We start from the raw sequence: 17,711 nt of genomic DNA on the forward strand, positions 1-17,711 counted from the left end.
CAGTTGGGTCGGGGTCCTCTCTCGGCCGAAGAACGAAGGCATCGACGCTCACAGGGGCTATGTTTCTACTGCGGTGGTAAGGGGCATTTCCTAGCTCGCTGCACAGAACGGCCGGGAAACGCCAGAACCTAGAGTCTAGTGGGGAGTTGACTCTAGGCAGTATCTCTCCGGACTCCCCATGTACTGTTCCAGCTAAACTCTGTCTTCCTGGAGGGGGTTTCGATACCCTGGCGCTCCTCGACTCCGGGTCCGGGGGGAATTTTATCCTCCGAGACCTGGTGCAGCAGTTTCAACTCAAAGTCTTGCCCCAGGAACCACCCTTGCGAGTATCATCCATCCAGGGGATTCCCCTCCCGGGGACCATATCTACTCGTACGAGTCCACTTCAGCTTCAGGTTGGCCTTCTTCATAAGGAGGAGATCTCTTTCCTCATCCTCGAGAGGTCCATTCACCCACTCGTCCTCGGACTGCCCTGGCTAAGAAAACACTCTCCAGTGATCGACTGGTCCTCGCTCCAGATCACGTCGTGGGGTCCAGACTGCGCCCGCCATTGTCTTCCTGCTCGCCCACTACAGATGCTTCCACTCCTGACTACTCCTCTGACGGTTCCACCCCAGTACCAGGCTTTCCAGGATGTCTTTTCTAAAGAGAAGGCAGAGTTACTCCCAGAGCATCGCCCGTTCGATTGTGCAATCGACCTACTCCCGGACACTACGCCCCCTCGTGGGAGAGTATACCCTCTGTCCTTACCAGAGACCAAGGCTATGTCTGCCTACATTAAAGAGAACCTGGACCGAGGGTTCATCAGACCCTCTAACTCTCCGGCTGGAGCCGGCTTCTTCTTCGTGGCCAAAAAGGATGGGTCTCTTCAGCCCTGTATTGATTACCGGGGCCTGAACCAGATTACCCGACGAGACCGCTATCCATTACCTCTGATTCCGGAGCTCCTGGATCGCCTACAGGGAGCTCGCATTTTCACCAAGTTGGATCTTAGAGGGGTGTACAACCTCGTGCGAATTCGACCGGGCGACGAGTGGAAGACCGCCTTTAATACCAGGGACGGCCATTACGAGTACCTCGTCATGCCCTTCGGTCTCTGCAACGCCCCAGCGGTGTTCCAAAATCTAATGAACGAGGTGCTACGTGACCTCCTGTATACGTCCGTCATTGTTTACCTCGACGATGTCTTGATTTTTTCCCGGAATCTTGAGGAACATCGACAACATGTGCGACAGGTTTTGCTAAAGCTGAGGGAGAATCGGTTGTACGCGAAACTGGAAAAATGTCAGTTTGAGGAGGAGTCTTTGCCCTTTCTGGGATATATCATCTCCTCTACCGGCTTCCGCATGGACCCTGAAAAAGTTGCCGCCATCCGGAACTGGCCACAACCGGTGGGAGTAAAGGCAGTCCAGCGGTTTTTAGGCTTTGCCAACTTTTACCGCCACTTTATCCCGCATTACTCCTCCTTGGTGGCGCCCTTAACAGCCCTCACGTGCAAGGGTGCAGATGCACGAAGTTGGCCATCTACTGCCGTACAGGCCTTCCAGGATCTTAAAGAGGCCTTCCTCCAGGACACCTGCCTCCGACACCCAGACCCCCTACGTCCGTTCATTGTGGAGGTGGATGCCTCCAACGTAGCCGTGGGGGCCGTCCTGTCCCAAGTCTCCAAAGACGGAAAAACCTGGCCATGCTCCTACTTCTCCCGGAAGTTCTCGCCTGCCGAGAGGAACTACGGCATCGGGGACAAGGAGCTACTGGCCATTAAGCTGGCCTTTGAAGCATGGCGTCAGTGGCTGGAGGGGGCTCAACATCCAGTCGTGGTTTATACCGACCACAAGAACCTTGAATACTTGTCCCATGCACAGAGGCTCAAACTCCTACAGCGGCTTGTTTAGATGCTGACACTACTTTTACTCATTTAATTGATTTGAGATTGTGCCCCAGCACAGAAGCTACTTGATGAGACTTTATTTTTAAATCTGCTTTTGCAGCTTCATGGGCTTGAACTGACTTTATTTTATTTTAAAGGATTCTTAGGAGTATTTTAAGGACTGTTTTTGTTCTTTAAAGGACTAATCTATGACCAAGGGAAGTATTATTTAGTAGCTGTGTATTTCAATTAGAAGGTTATTAAGTTAGCTAATTCTTATTTTTGTTTTCTTTATTAGTGATAGATTTTAGAAGTCATGTATCTATGTGTTTTTTATTTACTCTGTTCTCTTCCTCACTCTTCTACTATTCTTTCCTCTGACCTTTTGCTTAATTTCTCTTTACCTACACATATACCTTTTTCTACTAATATGTGGTATCAATTGATGTATAAACATGCTATTACATCATACCCCAACACTCCTTGTATTGCGTGTTCTCAACATTTTCATACCACTAAAATGGCTGGTTTTGTTCTGACAATACCACTGTCTCTTTCAAATGTCTCTTGCTACTATCATGCTCTTGCCTGTCCAGTTGCTGGAACGCAAGCACAAGTTTCTTCCCTTATTTCTTCTGTTACTTCTTGTTTCTATGGTAATCAGACTTTTGGACCTCCTTATTCTATTCCTCCTGCTGCTAATGCTAATCAATATACTAAATTTGGTTTTTCCCATTCTACAATGCTTTCCTTGTGGAATGCATCTGTTATTAATGAGACTTCCCCTTTGTGTCCTCAGCATTTACTTCGTCAGCTTAGTTACCTTACTTATTCTTGTAGAGAGAAAGAAAAATGGACTATATGTGGAACTTCGAATACTCCTACATTATGTGTTTCTGCTATTCCTATACGACCTTCAATGACTTGTACTTTTACTCATTTTGCTTCTGTTATTAATACATGGCCACCTCCTTTTTCAGGCCCTTTGTTTCATACTGCGCTTACCCACTTTCCTTTTTGTTTTTCACAAAATGGTACTGGACCTTTTCTAGGTATTTCTTCTTGTGATACTGTCTATTATGCTATATATTTAGAATTTGGTTCACAGCTTCTTATGGATGTTTTCTGGCAGTGTGGTATTTCTGTCTATCAGTTTCTTCCTTTTCGATGGCGTGGTACTTGTGCTATGGTGACTTTAGTTGCCCCTGTATTTATTTCGCCTCTTTCTATATTTTCACCCTCTGCATTTTCTAAACGGGTACGTCGTTCTGCTTATCTTACTCCAACTGATGTCCCTGATGAATTTAAACTGTTTAATAGAACTGAATTGTTTTTTGCTTCATGGCTGACACCTGGTGTTCAAGCTGCTGCAAATGCTAAGTGGATTCAGACTATTCGTTATCAGTTTATGCAGTTTGTTAATTTGACTACTGCAGGTCTTAATGCTATCAATACTGAGCTCAGAGCAACTGCAATTACTGCTCAGCAAAATAGGTTAGCTTTGGATTCAGTCCTTGCGTCGAAAGGAGGGGTTTGTGTTATCATTGGTACTGCGTGTTGTACCTATATTCCTACAGCAGCTTATGAACATAATATGTCATATGTTTTCCAACACCTTCAAAATCTATCGCATGTTATGTATACACAAGGTGGTATAAATCCTGATACGGATTCATGGTTAGATTCTATATTTTCTTGGCTTCCTTCAATTGCTTGGTTACGTAAATTACTATTTTCTGTATTTGCTATTTTCTGTATACTGATTTTTGGCTGTTGTTGCTTCCAATGTTCTTTTTCACTTTTATCACATATTCGTTCTCGTTCTTCCCTATTACACATACCTACTTCTATCCCTGGTTCTCAATATGAGACAGTTCTTCTTGCAGAGACGCATCTTTTATAAACAATGTAATATGATAGGTATTTTATTTTTTAATAATTTTTAGTTCTTGCTTTATCTTAGTTATATTAGTATATGATGCACTATTATATGATTTGTAGTATGCAGACTAATTTCTAGTAGGAACAACTCACTCTATTCATACTATTAGTTTAAGTATAGTATTTTCTTCTTATGCAATGCAAATTTTAAGTGTAAGACTATTATTATGAAAGTATGATATTTGTATTTTAACTATAGAACTGGAGAATTATTCTTGTAATTCAATTTGAATGATATTGTTTGATTAACTAGTGAATGCTTGTGGGAGCATCCTTCATATTAATTGGGAATCTAGAGGGACATACACCTATGCACTACACCTGATAAATACCAAGGTTAGGGGTTAGTCTACACTTTTAAGTTCCTCTGTCATGGCTTAGCATCGAAGACTGGTTGATGTGACACCTGTCCATTAAAGGTGTCCCATAGAGGGAAATGAAGAATAGGCTGAGCAGATAACCAAGAATACCCAGACACCTTTGCTGTAAGGTGAATGAACTTTGAGTGCTTTTCTGAAGCATGACTTGCAGAAAATCTCTGAGACAGATTTGCTGGCAATAACAGGAGAGAGGCCTATTTTAATGGCAGCATTTGCTTCACAATGCAGAGAAACTGAGTCCTGGATGCAGGCTTTTGTCTTGCAGATGCATATTTCAACTAACAGAAACTAGTTGAAAAGGAGATCCTGTGAGGTGACAGTTTTTAATTAAACCCTGGTGCCAAGAAATGGAATCCAAGCCTAGCTCTATTCAAGACCCAGACTGCGAGTTGTTTACATAAACAAAAGAAGAAAAGAAGAATACAGTGCATCAAAGCCAGAATGATACAGGAACTTTTATCATGGGAGGATGGGTCAGGAAAGACTAGTAAATGAATGATTTTTACAACTGAATGGAGGAGGTCCTCACAAGCATTTCCTATACATGATAGATTGTCAGAACTACAGCATAAGGTATTTTTTGTAAGGAAATCTTTGAGTAGTCACGTCATTCATTCTGGAAGCTTCGGGAAGTTTGTATTTTGATTATATAAGTCAGGGCATGGCAGAGTTTCACTGAGATGCAGTTATTACAGATAGAGGGCATATTGCATCTCCCAGAACACTTGTCTTGGAATTTCTTATAAACAGCTGAATAAATTATATTTTAAAATCTTTTTCTGAATCGAAGTGTTCTGATTTGCCCTGTCCGGTGTACACAAAATTATGTACAATCCTCGGCAAGCACGCTGGTCCCTCTTCTTCAGCAGGTTTAATTTCATTCTTCGGTACCGGCCAGCAGCCAAGAATACTAGGGCAGACGCCCTCTCACGCGTTTCTGAGATTGAGGACAGCTCCGATCCTCCTCAATATATTTTGGATCCAGCTAAAATCCAACTGGCAGCCACCGACGTAGCACCGGCAGGGAGGGTGGTAGTTCCAGTGCGAACTCGAAGACGGGTCCTAGCCTGGGCACACGATTCGGTGACGGCAGGGCACCCCGGGGTCGCCCGAACTCTCCAATTACTGACGGAGTTCTATTGGTGGCCACGAGTGAAGGAGGATGTTCGCCTCTACGTACAGTCCTGTCCCACTTGTGCGCAGCAAAAGCCTCTGCCTGGTCGCCCCTGGGGGCTTCTTCAGCCACTCCCGGTACCCCGCAGAACCGTGGACCCACATCTCCACAGACTTCATCGTCGAGCTGCCCCCGTCACAAGGGAAGATGGTGGTATGGGTCACGGTTGACAGCTTTTCAAAGATGGCTCATTTTGTGCCACTAGCCAAGCTGCCCACGGCCCCTGAGTGGCAGAATTTTTCGTCCACCATGTCTTCCGCCTGCACGGCCTGCCTCAGCATATCACCTCAGACCGTGGTCCCCAGTTCACGGCAAAGTACTGGCGGGCGCTCTGCAGGAAGTTCGGGATTCAATTAGACCTGACCACGGCGTTCCACCCCCAGAGCAATGGCCAAGTGGAACGCACGAACCGAACTTTGAAAGCGTTTCTCCGCGCCTTTGTAGGGGAGCAGCAGAACGACTGGGTGTCTCTTCTCCCCTGGGCCGAGTTCTCTTACAATCGCCATCGACACTCCGCCACCTCACAATCTCCCTTCCAGTTGGTTTATGGAAAGGTTCGAAAAGCCACCGTTACCGTTGCCAGTATCTACTTCTTCGCCTGCGGCGCAACTGACGGCTAGCCAGATTCACCAGCTCTGGCGCTCCACACAAGAGAAGCTCCACCGCACCGCTGCCCGGTTCAAGGCTTACGCTGATAAATCTCGGCGTCCCGCTCCAGTGTTTCTGCCCGGTTCCTTGGTTTGGCTCTCTACCAAGAACATCCAGCTCAGGATCCCCTCCATGAGGCTAGCTCCTCGCTATATTGGACCCTTCCGGGTAGCCGAATGGGTTGGCGCGGTTTCCTACCGCCTACGTCTGCCATCTACACTGCGCATACATGATGTCTTCCATGTCTCCCTTCTCAAGCCGGTGGTCCTCTCCCACTTTCGACCTCTGCCTCCGGAGTCCACTCCTGTCGCTTCTGACCCTGGGGCCACATATACGGTTAAGGAGGTGTTAGATGTTCGGGTCCGCCGTCATCGCTGGGAGTACCTCCTTTCTTGGGAGGGTTATGGTCCTGAGGAGAATTCGTGGGAGCCCTCTTCCCACATCCTGGACAAGGACCTTCTTCGCCAGTTTCATTCCCGGCACCCGGACAAGCCCCGGCCCCCCGGAAGGGGGCGTAGGGGGAGGGGTACTGTTGCGATCCCGGGCGGCCCGGGGATCGTGCACTACCTGGTCGCGGGCCCCGGTGTTCTTCCCGCGCTTCCCCAGGCCTCCGGGGACCTCCTCCGCTTCAGCCCCGACAGCGGGCAGCTTCGCCCAGGCCTCAGGCCCTCTTCTGCTCCGTTTTCCGCCCCGCCGGAGCAGCCGCGTCCTTCGGCGGCTGGCCCCGCCCCCTAGACGCGCGCGTGCGTCTCAGGCTCCAATTTAAAGGGGCCAGCGCGGGAAATACTCAGGACTGCCTCCGGTGACGTCAGACGCTGCAGGGCTACTTAAGCCCTGCAGCTGATCTCCTCCAGTGCCTTGCAACGAGGTTCCCAGGTTTACCCTGTCTCCAGTTGCTGCGTTCCTGTACCCTCTTGGTTTCCTGTGTTTCCTGATCCCGGACTGGCTTACGGTGATTCTCGGCTTCTGACTCTGGACTGACTTACGACGATTCTTGGCTTCTGACCCCGGCGCGGCTTACGGTGATCCCTCTGGCTCTGGACCTCGGACTGGCTTTCGACGATTCCCGGCTCTCTGACCCCGGCTTGGCTTACAGCGATCCTTTGGCTTCTGACTCCGGACTGGCAAGCGATGATTCCCTGGCACACGACTCTGGACTGGTGAGCGACAACCTTGGACTCCGTCTGACTCCGCCCCCGCGGGCTCTCCTAAGTCCCAGCGGCCGGGTCCCTATGGGCTCCTCCTGGGGGGACGCCGGCTTCCAGGGTGAATCTCCTAGGTCCCAGCGGCCGAACTCCTACGAGCTCCTCTCGGGGGAGGCTCGGCTTCCAGGGTGAAGATCTTCTCACCATCGTGCCAGCCTCACCGGTTCGTCCTTCCTTGCCACAGCCCTTGGTCGCATAGGGCTTTCCAGGATCTTCCTCCAGCCAACCACAACTCCCCTCCTTGCCGCCTTCCGATCGGGACCTCCCGTTGCTACCCTCTCTCAGCAGCTTGCCTTCTGTTCCGATCGGTCCAAGGGTCCACGAATCCAACAAGTGGTCTTCACTGGGGACAACTTGAAGATTTAAACAGACATAACTTAGAGGGAAGGTGGGATAGGTTAAATATAATAAAGACATTTATATGCCTCTAAGGTATCAATGAATATGAAGTGGATCTCTTTTAATGGAAAGGAGACTCTGCAATGAAAGATCATGGAATGAAGGTGAAAAGAGGTAGATTCAGCAGTTGACTAAGGAAATATTTCTTTACTAGAGATGTGCTTCAGGTAAAAAATTAATGTCGGGCTTCATTTCGGTGCCCCCTCCCCCGCAGGAATTGTGTTTTTCCCGTGGTTCGGGGTTTTTTTTCGGGGGCCCTGATTTTCGGGTTAGTGCACACTATCGGGAGCACACACTAACTAAAAAATGAAGTTTTTTCCGAAATTTCGGAAAAAAAATCAATCGTTTTTTGGTTCTCCCGAACCATTCCAAAATAGGCAATTTTGTTGACATTGCCTAATTCGGGAAAAACGATTGCACATCCCTATTCTTTACAGAGAGGGTGGTGAATGCATGGAGCAACCTCCCAGTTGAGGTGGTAGAGATAAGAAGAGTATTTGAATTTCTGAGGGAGTGGTAGGGACTGTAGTGTATGCAGAGCTGAATTTAGGCATAGGCAACATAGGCAAGTGCCTAGAGTGCCAAATTCTGAAGGCACAAAAAAACTGGACTCCATCCTGCTGCTTTTTTTTTTATTTCTTGGGGGTGAAACCCTTCTATTCCCAGTCATCTGCCTATAGGCTCCATAATCTTAAATCTGGCCCTGAGTAGGTGGGCCTTATACTGTCATATTTCTCTGTTTCTATGTAGCATTCACTACTCGAACCCTGCTTCCAGGATTGCCTCTGCTAAATGCAGGTAAAAGTATGCGTTTTGTGCATGTAATTATGCATGTACGTTTACCCACAAGGAGGGCTGGCAATTTTCTGATAGCCAATGTACATGGGTAAATAACCATTTACCTGCATAAATGGCTTTTGAAAACTTCACTCCAAATGTAATCCAAAATCATCTATTACAGTTCAGCTTGATTGCCATTCTATTTCTGTTTCTCATTTCCATTTTTTGGTTACACAATTAGCGCACAGCTCTGGACATGAGTCAGATGCATTTTACTGACATGAATTTCACAGTGATATGAAATGACATTGGTCTGTGCTTAAACAGTTACTGTACTATATCACATTTATTTAAAAGCAGAGAACACAATTAGATTATATTTTAATAAAAGCAGATTAATTGAATAGATTTATATTAAAATGAATGCTATGTTTACTTACTATAATAGAACACAAAATTGGTGTCCTCATAACCCACCAGGGAATACTTTGTTCATTTGTATCCCAGCATCTGTAAAAAAAAAAAAAAGGCAAATCTTTTTATTAAGTGAATAGAATGCTTACTTTATGTTACTACCAACTATAAATAGCCATGTGAAAGAACATCTGTACAGGAAAAATGTTTAGGTTTACAATTCACAGACAGGCACCAAAAATTGTTCTTTTTTATGGTCCTGTACCTTGATTCATTCTATTTCTCAAATGAATTTTAGAAAATACCATATGTAGGCAAACCTGAGTGAATCCTAGGCAAAAAATGGAAGGCAAAAGTAAAGCCACATGGAATTGCAAATAATTATAAGCATGAACAATAATGATCATTTAGAAGAAAAGTGATCTGCATACTGTATTAGATATTGTAACTCCACTTAGACTTTATTCTTTATGATTTTCTATGGAACAATACCATATAATGAATAACATCCAGAGAACAAAATCTAATAGGCAACAATATGCAGTAATAAAAAAACCCAAATGTATTTATAAACATAAACATCACCATGTAAAGATGGTTTTAGCACAAAGTGTGGAAGGTTTTTTTTTTTTTTTTAAAGGAGCCATGCTTTAGGGCCTGAATTACTAAGTTTTTATTTTTCATTCTGTGCCTATGGGAGAATATTTTTTTTTTTATTTAGCATTTGTTTATATACCGAGGTACAGCTGACAATGCCTTCACTCCAGTTTACATTACAACGAACCAGTTACATTTGAATTCATAACATTAAAACAGAGATTGAAATAGAACATTAACTTAATAAAAGTTAATAAGTACATTGAACTTTAGATAAGAATGTATGCAACGCTTGAGGTTGACGGTTGAAGCCGTTAATGAGAAGGAAGGTTTCTGCAAGTCGGGGCGAGTGTCAGAAGGATTGCTGGAATAAAAAGGAACGAGAGGTGGATATGAAAAGGATTTATGCTCTGTTATCAATGGGTGCACAGTCATTGTAAGACTGTGAGAGTAGCCATTCTTTAAGTTCTTTTTTAAAAGATTTAAGATTTTCTTGTGAATTGAGGTGTAGAGGTAATGAGTTCCATAATTTTGGACCGATTATAGAGATGGCTCTATTTCTGGTGGAGGAAAGTTTGGCTTGTGGTAATGAAGGGACATCCAGTTGAATTTTATATGTAGATCTTGTTATACGTGATGATTTATGCAGATGTATAATATTGTCCAGGGCAGTGAAGTCTGCTTTGTGAATTGTCTTGTGTAGAATTGTGATGACTTTGTACTCTATTCTTTTTTTAACAGGTAGCCAATGTAAGTTGTGGAGTACTGGGGATATATGGTCGGATTTTCTTTTACCAGTCAGGACTCTGGCAGCTGCATTTTGGAGTAACTGCAGTGGTCCTTAAGGTTGCATTGGGAAGGCCAATTAGAAGGGAGTTGCAGTAGTCTATACTGGAGAAAGATGAGGGTTTGAAGAACGGTTCTGAAATCCCGGGGTGGGAAGCAGCGGTTTTAGGTGTTTGAGTATTTGAATTTTGAAGAGCCTTCTCTTGTTTTTGTTTGCGATGTGTTTCTTAAGATTTAGCTCATTATCTAGCCAGAAACCCAGATCTTTAACGCTGTCTTTGAGTTGGATTTGAATGTTGTCAAATTGGAAGGGAGGAGTGTATGTTATACCAGAGTTTTTTCTTGTAATTAGTATACATTCTGTTTTGCTCATATTTAAGCATAATTTTAGGTTGTTTAGCAGTTTTCGTATTGCTTCCAGGTGTGAGGCTGCTTTTGACATTGATTCTTCTAAAGACGAAGTAATGGGAATGAGAAGTTGTATGTCATCAGCATACATGTAGAAAATGATGTTAAGGCTAGTTAAAAGATGGCATAAAGGAAGAAGGTAGATATTAAAGAGAATGGGTGATAAAGCCGACCCTTGAGGAACTCCAGTATCCAGAGGGATGGCATCGGATGAAAAGCTGTTGTAGGAAACTTTGAAAAATCTGTTTTTAAGGAAAGAGGAAAACCAGTTAAGGGTTTTTCCAGCGAGCCCGATGGATTCCAGACTAAAAATAAGCCTTTTGTGGTCCACTGTGTCAAAGGCTGCTGACAAATCGAGGAGGATCAGAAGGTGATCTAGTTTGTTATCGAGGCCTCTTAATAAGGTGTCAGAAAGATTGAGTAGTAGGGTTTCTGTACTGAGGTTTTTTCTAAAGCCGTGTTGTGTAGGAAATAGAATTTTGTGGTCATCAAGGTGTTCGTTTAGTTGTTTCAGAACCGCCTTTTCTGTTAATTTAGCAAAGAGGGGAAGGTTTGATATTGGGCGGGTAGTTTGTTTTAAATCTTCTGGGTTGAGGTTTTTTTTCTTAAGTAGTGGCGTGATTGTAGCGATTTTTAGTTTGGTAGGAAGCTCACCCTCAATAAGAGATTTGTTGATGATTGCTGCTATTGTTGGGGCTATGGGATGAACGATTTCCTTTAGAGCTCGGGTTGGGATGGTGTCCATGTCATGACTTCATGCTGATGAAGTTTATTTTTTTCAACATTTTCTCTGTTTCCAAGTTGGAGATAGGATTGAATTCAAGCCAAGGACTTATGTTTAATAAAGGATGCTTTTCTATGATTGATGGGGTGTTGAGGGCATCAGTAATTTTTGAAATTTTGTTCTTAAAGAAGATGGCTAAGTCTTGGCTTAAATTTTTTGTTGTGGTGGTATTGTGATTGTTGTTTTCGGCGATGAGGTTGTTTACTATGTTGAACAGTGATTTAGATTTGTTGGCGGAGTTATTTATTTTTTTACTGTAGTAATCGCGTTTCATGTTCTGGATGGTTTTTTTGTAGGCGGCTAGATGTGTGCGGTATTTCTGCTGTAATAATGGCTGCTTGTTTTTTTGCCACTCTTTTTCGATTTTCCTGAGAGCCGTTTTCATATTTTTAAGAGTGGTGTTAAACCAGGGGTTTTGTTGTTCTCTTTTGTTCTTTAAACGTTTGAATTTCTCTGGGTTAATGTTGTTAGCGGTTTCTTCAGTAATTTGAAACCAGGATTGGATGGCATTATTTATGTTAGAGGTCGAGATTAGAAAGCTGATAACCCAGTTCTTGCAGGAGAAGATCAGATTGAAATGGAGGTCGGTATTTGAAGAAATTTTGTGTATCCTTTGAGTAGGTTGGATTGTTGAAATTTATTTGAGTCTTGCATAGTAGAAGATGGTGGTCAGACCATGGAACTGGACTATGGGAAATTGTGGTATTAGAGAAGTAGTTGTTGGTAAAAATTAGGTCTAATGTATGACCTGCTTTGTGAGTGGGGTTATGCACTTGAAGGAAGCAGTTTAAGCTTGAAAGCATGTCAATAAGGGTTTGGCAATTTAGAGATCTTGGGTTGACATCTATATGAAGGTTGAAGTCACCAAGGATGATTGTAGGTTTTTTCAAATTAATATAGGTAGAAAGGAATTCGAGTAGCGGACAGATGTTGCTATCGAGAAGCTTAGGAGGGCAGTAGACAAGGCAGATTTGTAAATTTGGTGAGTCGAAGAGTGCAACTTCGAATTGTTTTGGGAGATTATGTGGGATCATTTTCAATGAAAAATGTTTTTTGATAAGTAGGAGGAGGACCGCCTCCTCTTTGGTAATTACGAGGGATTGAGAAAGTGTCATAGGCATTGTTGTCAAGTTGGTTCAGAATGACTTGATCTGTGTTTTTGAACCAGGATTCTGTAATGGGCGATGAAGTCAGGGTTTTTCTTCTTGTAATATGTCTGATATTAACATGCATTTTTTGGTTAATGATTGAGCATTAATGAGAAGAAAGGTGAGGCAAAGTAGTTTTTGGTTATTTTTCGTAGTGGGATGTTTATAAGGTGTTTGTGACTATTGTGACTATTGTGGTGATAAGGGTTAGGTGGTTTCTCCATCTTCCGAGTGCTTGTGCTAGATGTTTAGCGAACTCGGTGTTGAATGCTGGAAGCTGAATAAGGTTGACTGAAGTCTGGATGAGGAGTGCTGGATGCTGGTTGAGGATGACTGAAGTCTGGATGAGGATGCTGGGAGCTGGTTGAGGATGACTGAAGTCTGGATGAGGAGTGCTGGATGCTGGTTGAGATTGATTGAAGGTCAGGCTGAGGAGTGCTGGGTGCTGGTTGAGGATGACTGAAGTCTGGATGAGGAGTGCTGGGAGCTGGTTGAGGATGACTGAAGTCTGGATGAGGAGTGCTGGGAGCTGGTTGAGGATGACTGAAGTCTGGATGAGGAGTGCTGGATGCTGGTTGAGATTGATTGAAGGTCAGGCTGAGGAGTGCTGGGTGCTGGTTGAGGATGACTGAAGTCTGGATGAGGAGTGCTGGGAGCTGGTTGAGGATGACTGAAGTCTGGATGAGGAGTGCTGGTTGAGATTGATTGAAGGTCAGGCTGAGGAGTGCTGGTTGAGGATGACTGAAGTCTGGATGAGGAGTGCTGGGAGCTGGTTGAGGATGACTAAAGTCTGGATGAGGAGTGCTGGGAGCTGGTTGAGGATGACTGAAGTCTGGATGAGGAGTGCTGGATGAGGTTTTAGTTGCTGTGTTGAACCGGATGATGCGTGCCGGATGCAGCTTGGAGTGTATGATGAGTGTTGGATGCAGCTTGTAGGTATGCATGAGGTGAGGGAGGGATTCTGGAAGAGATGTTTTGAGGTTCTGTGAGAAGAATGTTGTGTGTTGTATGAGAACGGATTTGAAAGTTGAAAGGCTGGAATGCTGGTAACTGCAGAGAGCAGGGACAATGATGTCTGTTGCTGATTGCGTGATAGGTGGTGGTTGCTTGTTAATTTACATGCTGAATGAATGGTAAAAGCATAGGTGTAAGACCAGGTATCATAATGTGTTGGGATGATTTTATGAGCTGTGCTGAGAGATGAGTTACAGGTGCATTTAGGCTTGTAGGCTTGTTTCCAAATAGATTCCAGATCAGCCCAAATTGTAAGGGGCTGCACTGCAGGGCTGCATGAAGGGGCGCACAAAGGGGCAGGCCCCTTTGTCGCGCTCCTTCGGCGCGACAAAGTATAATAATAAACCATGCTCTTAATGTACCGTAAAAGAAACCTCTAACTTTCAAACTAAGGGGGTCATTTTCTAAGCCTATCGCACGCAAAAAAGGGATTTTTCGCATGCGATAGCTTGCTGGGGGCGGAGTTGGGGCAGAGTTGGGGCGGCAAGGGGAGGAGTCGGGGCAGCGAGGAGGCAGACATGGCATTATCTTTGCTGGCAGCGATAAGGTAAGGACCGTTATCGTCGCCAGTAGCGCCACCTTTCATGGTGGCGCTATTGGGTGCGAAAGCCGGCAGCAATAACACCACAGTAGTGCGATCGCTGCCGGCTTTCGCAGGCCTGCCCCCACTTTGCCCCCCCCCCAACCCCTGTTACCGCTGGATTCAGTATTCTCTGCGAGAATGGAAAATCCAGCCCTAATTTGACTAAATGCATTTAAAACTCAATTGGAATTTATTAACTAAAAAAAAAAAAAGCTTTTTAAATATATATTTATTTATATTCGGTACTCCCCAGGCATAAAACACAGACCTTGGTTGCTTATGAGAGCAATTCTGTCAGAATTGCACGCTTAATTCCTGCATAGCATTCTATCAGATTTTTATAGTTGAATACCTGAATTCCAATCTGCAAGACACACTCTCTCTAGAGAAACAGAAGGATATTATTCATCTGTTGGACACTGGTGAAGAGCATGGAAAGCATTTTGTCCATTCAACCTAAGATTCTTTTGAGATAGCATCAAAAGCCTTTGCCATATCTATTAGCTCTCATGAGTTTTCATGGTTTGGAGCCTTAGGCTTCAGGTAACATGTGAGATAGGCTCATGACTATGACCCAGGAGTGAAGAGAATCTCCTCCTGGATAAAGTCAAGGAAGTAGTGGAAGTCCAAAACTTCAGATACTCATTGTCATCTGTGATACAATGTCCAATTCAAGGAAGTACCAGAGCAGACCAGAGAAGCAATAGGTTTTTCCTCTGCAAAGAAACTTCCTTCTGTCTGCTTCCCCTCATCAGTAATAGAGCTCAAGGCCTTACCCATCAATTACAAAAGCTCTAAACCTCACATAGCAACCCTGTCAAAACCAGGGATGGCATTTTGACTGGAAATTGAGGGCATAGCCAGTATGCCAGTCTCTGTTCCATTTAACATATCTGTGAGGAGAGTTTTTCACAAAACATTACACAATTTTCACTATGTTTTCCACAAAACATTTACCCCAAATGATTTCAAACAACCGAGTCCACCAGATTATACAAGTGGGTTACACATTAAGGAGGTAATTTTCAAAAAGATTTACATATGTTAAACTGGGTTTTACATAAATGGGCTTTTGAAAATTGCTACTTTTATGTGTGTAACTCCTTTGAAAATTCACTCCTATGCTTATTGGAAATTAGGGATGGGCAGAGGAAAAAATTTCATTTTGGTTCATTCATTTGTTTTGTAGGGCATCTCTATTTATTTCATTAGTTCCAAATGAAAAAGAAAATTGTATTGTTAATTTTATTCATTCATTCATTTGCCATTATAGTCAATAGGGGTAGCAATGGAGCCAATTTTGGGTTTCCAAATTGGGATTTTAAAATCATTTCTAATGAAACATGGGTAAACATAATCAGAAGGATAAAGGCATGCCAATAAATCAAGACTATGTCAACATGGCACCAAAAGTGACATGAACAGCCCAAGGACCCACAATGGAGCAATACGGTACCAGCAGTGATAGGACTTCTTCAAGGCACCATCAGAGGAGTAAAACAGCAGTAAGACTGACCAGCTTACCCTGAGGCAGCAGAAGTGAGACAAAGAGCACCAACAACAGTGGCTTGAACCTCCCAAGGCTATAAGAGAGTGGGAAAGTGGCACCAATTATGATATAAATAGCTCAAGGCACCATGGATGGGGAACACAGCATCAAAAGAGTCAGAAACCCCCACAAGACAGTAATATAGGGTGAAAGCAACTGAAAGAGTGGCATGATAAACCCAAACATCTCAAAGCAGCCACCCAAAGTGGTAAGAACACTCCATGGTTCCAAATGAGGGGAAAAGTTCACCAAGAAAATTGGTAGAAAGCCATAGTCAGGAAGAAGCCATAAGCAATCCATGGAGGAGGTCTGATGCCATTTCCATATGGCATCATTAGATGAAGGCGTTGATTGTTCAGGTTTGGATTTGATCTTCATTGAAGGTTAAGATGTTACTGACTAGAGGTACCAAATTCTTTTTACCACTAGTTGTTTAATGTCCTGTGATTCAGGGAATCCAAAACATGATTCTGCTTCTAAATCAATTTTTGCAAATACTGCCTCATTTGCCTCAGAAGCAGTAATCATGGAAGAGCATGGTCATGGTTATGGCTGCTGCTTTTTTGCAGCCCTTGTCTTAAATCTGGTATAATCCATTGAAGACTAAATGCCAGATGAGACCAATAATCACAAGAACCATAAAGGAATGGAATTTGAAGGAAATGTCCATGAAAACATTAAAGATAACTGAGTGGGTAATACCTGTGTAAAGCATTGGATAGCCAGGGCAAGAATTGGTAAGTACCATATGGAAAAAAGGATTTGGAGAGCAAAATGTAGACAGTTGGAGCAGTAGAGGAAGCATCTTATGGTACCAAGACTGGCTTGGAGTGATGGTGGCAGTAGTGACATTGGTGATTATTAGAAACTGAAATTGTAGGAGCAGAGCAATTCAGCAATAATAGTAGTCAAACCCCCTCTAAGATGTACCTTGAGAACTGAGGCAGGAGGAAGAATGGTATTAAAAGCCTGAAGAGTGGTGCAGTGATCTTGCAAAGCAATGGATGGCTTGGTCATGAGTAAGAATTGGTAAATAACATAAAGAAAGGGGATTTGGCGGGACAGCCAGAGCAGTAGAGGAAACATCCTAAGTTATCAAGACTGGCTTAGAGTGGCAGCAGCAGCAGTGGCACTGGCAATTATTTAAAACTGAAATGGTAGGAGCAGAGCAATGCAGTAATATGAGTAGCCATAAAACCCCCTTGAGGGATGAAACAAAGGAAGAATGATATCAAAGTGCCAAGGAATGGTGCAGCAGGCATACAAAGTAATGGATGATCAAGGCAAGAGCAAAGGTCTGCAATTACCATGAAGGAAAGGGATTTGGACTGAAGCATGAAGACAGCCACAATGAGGGATGCCTGTCTCAGTAGGAGGAATATGATTGATCTTTCCTGTAGCATATGCTTCTGTTAAACTGTAAATATTGAGTGGTAACTGGAGTGGCATGAAGGGCCCAAAGAGTGGTACAGCAGGTGTGTAAAGCAATGGATGGCCAGAGTAAGACAAAGAGTCAGCAAGTACTGTAGGCGAAGAGGATTTGGAAGGAACCCCATAGACAGTTGAAGCAGCAGAGAAAGCTTGGAACAGTGGCAGTAGTAGTGATGCTGGCAATTATTAAAAACTGAAACAGCAAGAGCAAAGTAATACAGCAAGAAGAGTATCTGTAAAATCTATAAGGTGAAAATTGAGGGCTATGGTAGGAGAAGGAAGAATGGTAACAAAATACCGAGGAGTGGTGCAGTCAGCATACAAAACGATGGATGGCCAGTGCAAGAGTCAGCAAATAAAATAAAGGATGGGGATTTGGACTGAAGCTTGAAGACAGCTAGAGTGGGGGGATGCCTGTCTCAGTATGAGGAATGTAGTTGATCCTAACAGTGGACTAGCATATGCTTCTGTCAAACTGTAAAGATTGATCCATGCATGTGTTATGTACTTACAGCCAGTAGAGTGAAATTGTAAATGGCTCATTAAATCAGTTATAGTCCCATCTGTTATTTGTATAACTGTGGTGATTTTAAAACTAAT

At 43.8% G+C, this 17,711-nt stretch overlaps 1 protein-coding gene across 1 annotated transcript in view; it reads right to left on the reverse strand.

The window, feature by feature from the left end:
• VIPR2 (vasoactive intestinal peptide receptor 2) overlaps window positions 1-17,711 on the reverse strand; it is a 299,702-nt gene that overhangs the window by 42,079 nt on the left and 239,912 nt on the right. Inside the window, exon 9 of the mRNA XM_029588516.1 lies at window positions 8,838-8,907. Within this exon, the coding sequence (XP_029444376.1) occupies window positions 8,838-8,907 (70 nt within the window). The remainder of the gene's footprint in view (window positions 1-8,837; window positions 8,908-17,711) is intronic.

The sequence above is a fragment of the Rhinatrema bivittatum genome, chromosome 2, assembly GCF_901001135.1.
Source record: "Rhinatrema bivittatum chromosome 2, aRhiBiv1.1, whole genome shotgun sequence".
NCBI classification, from domain to species: Eukaryota; Metazoa; Chordata; class Amphibia; order Gymnophiona; family Rhinatrematidae; genus Rhinatrema; species Rhinatrema bivittatum.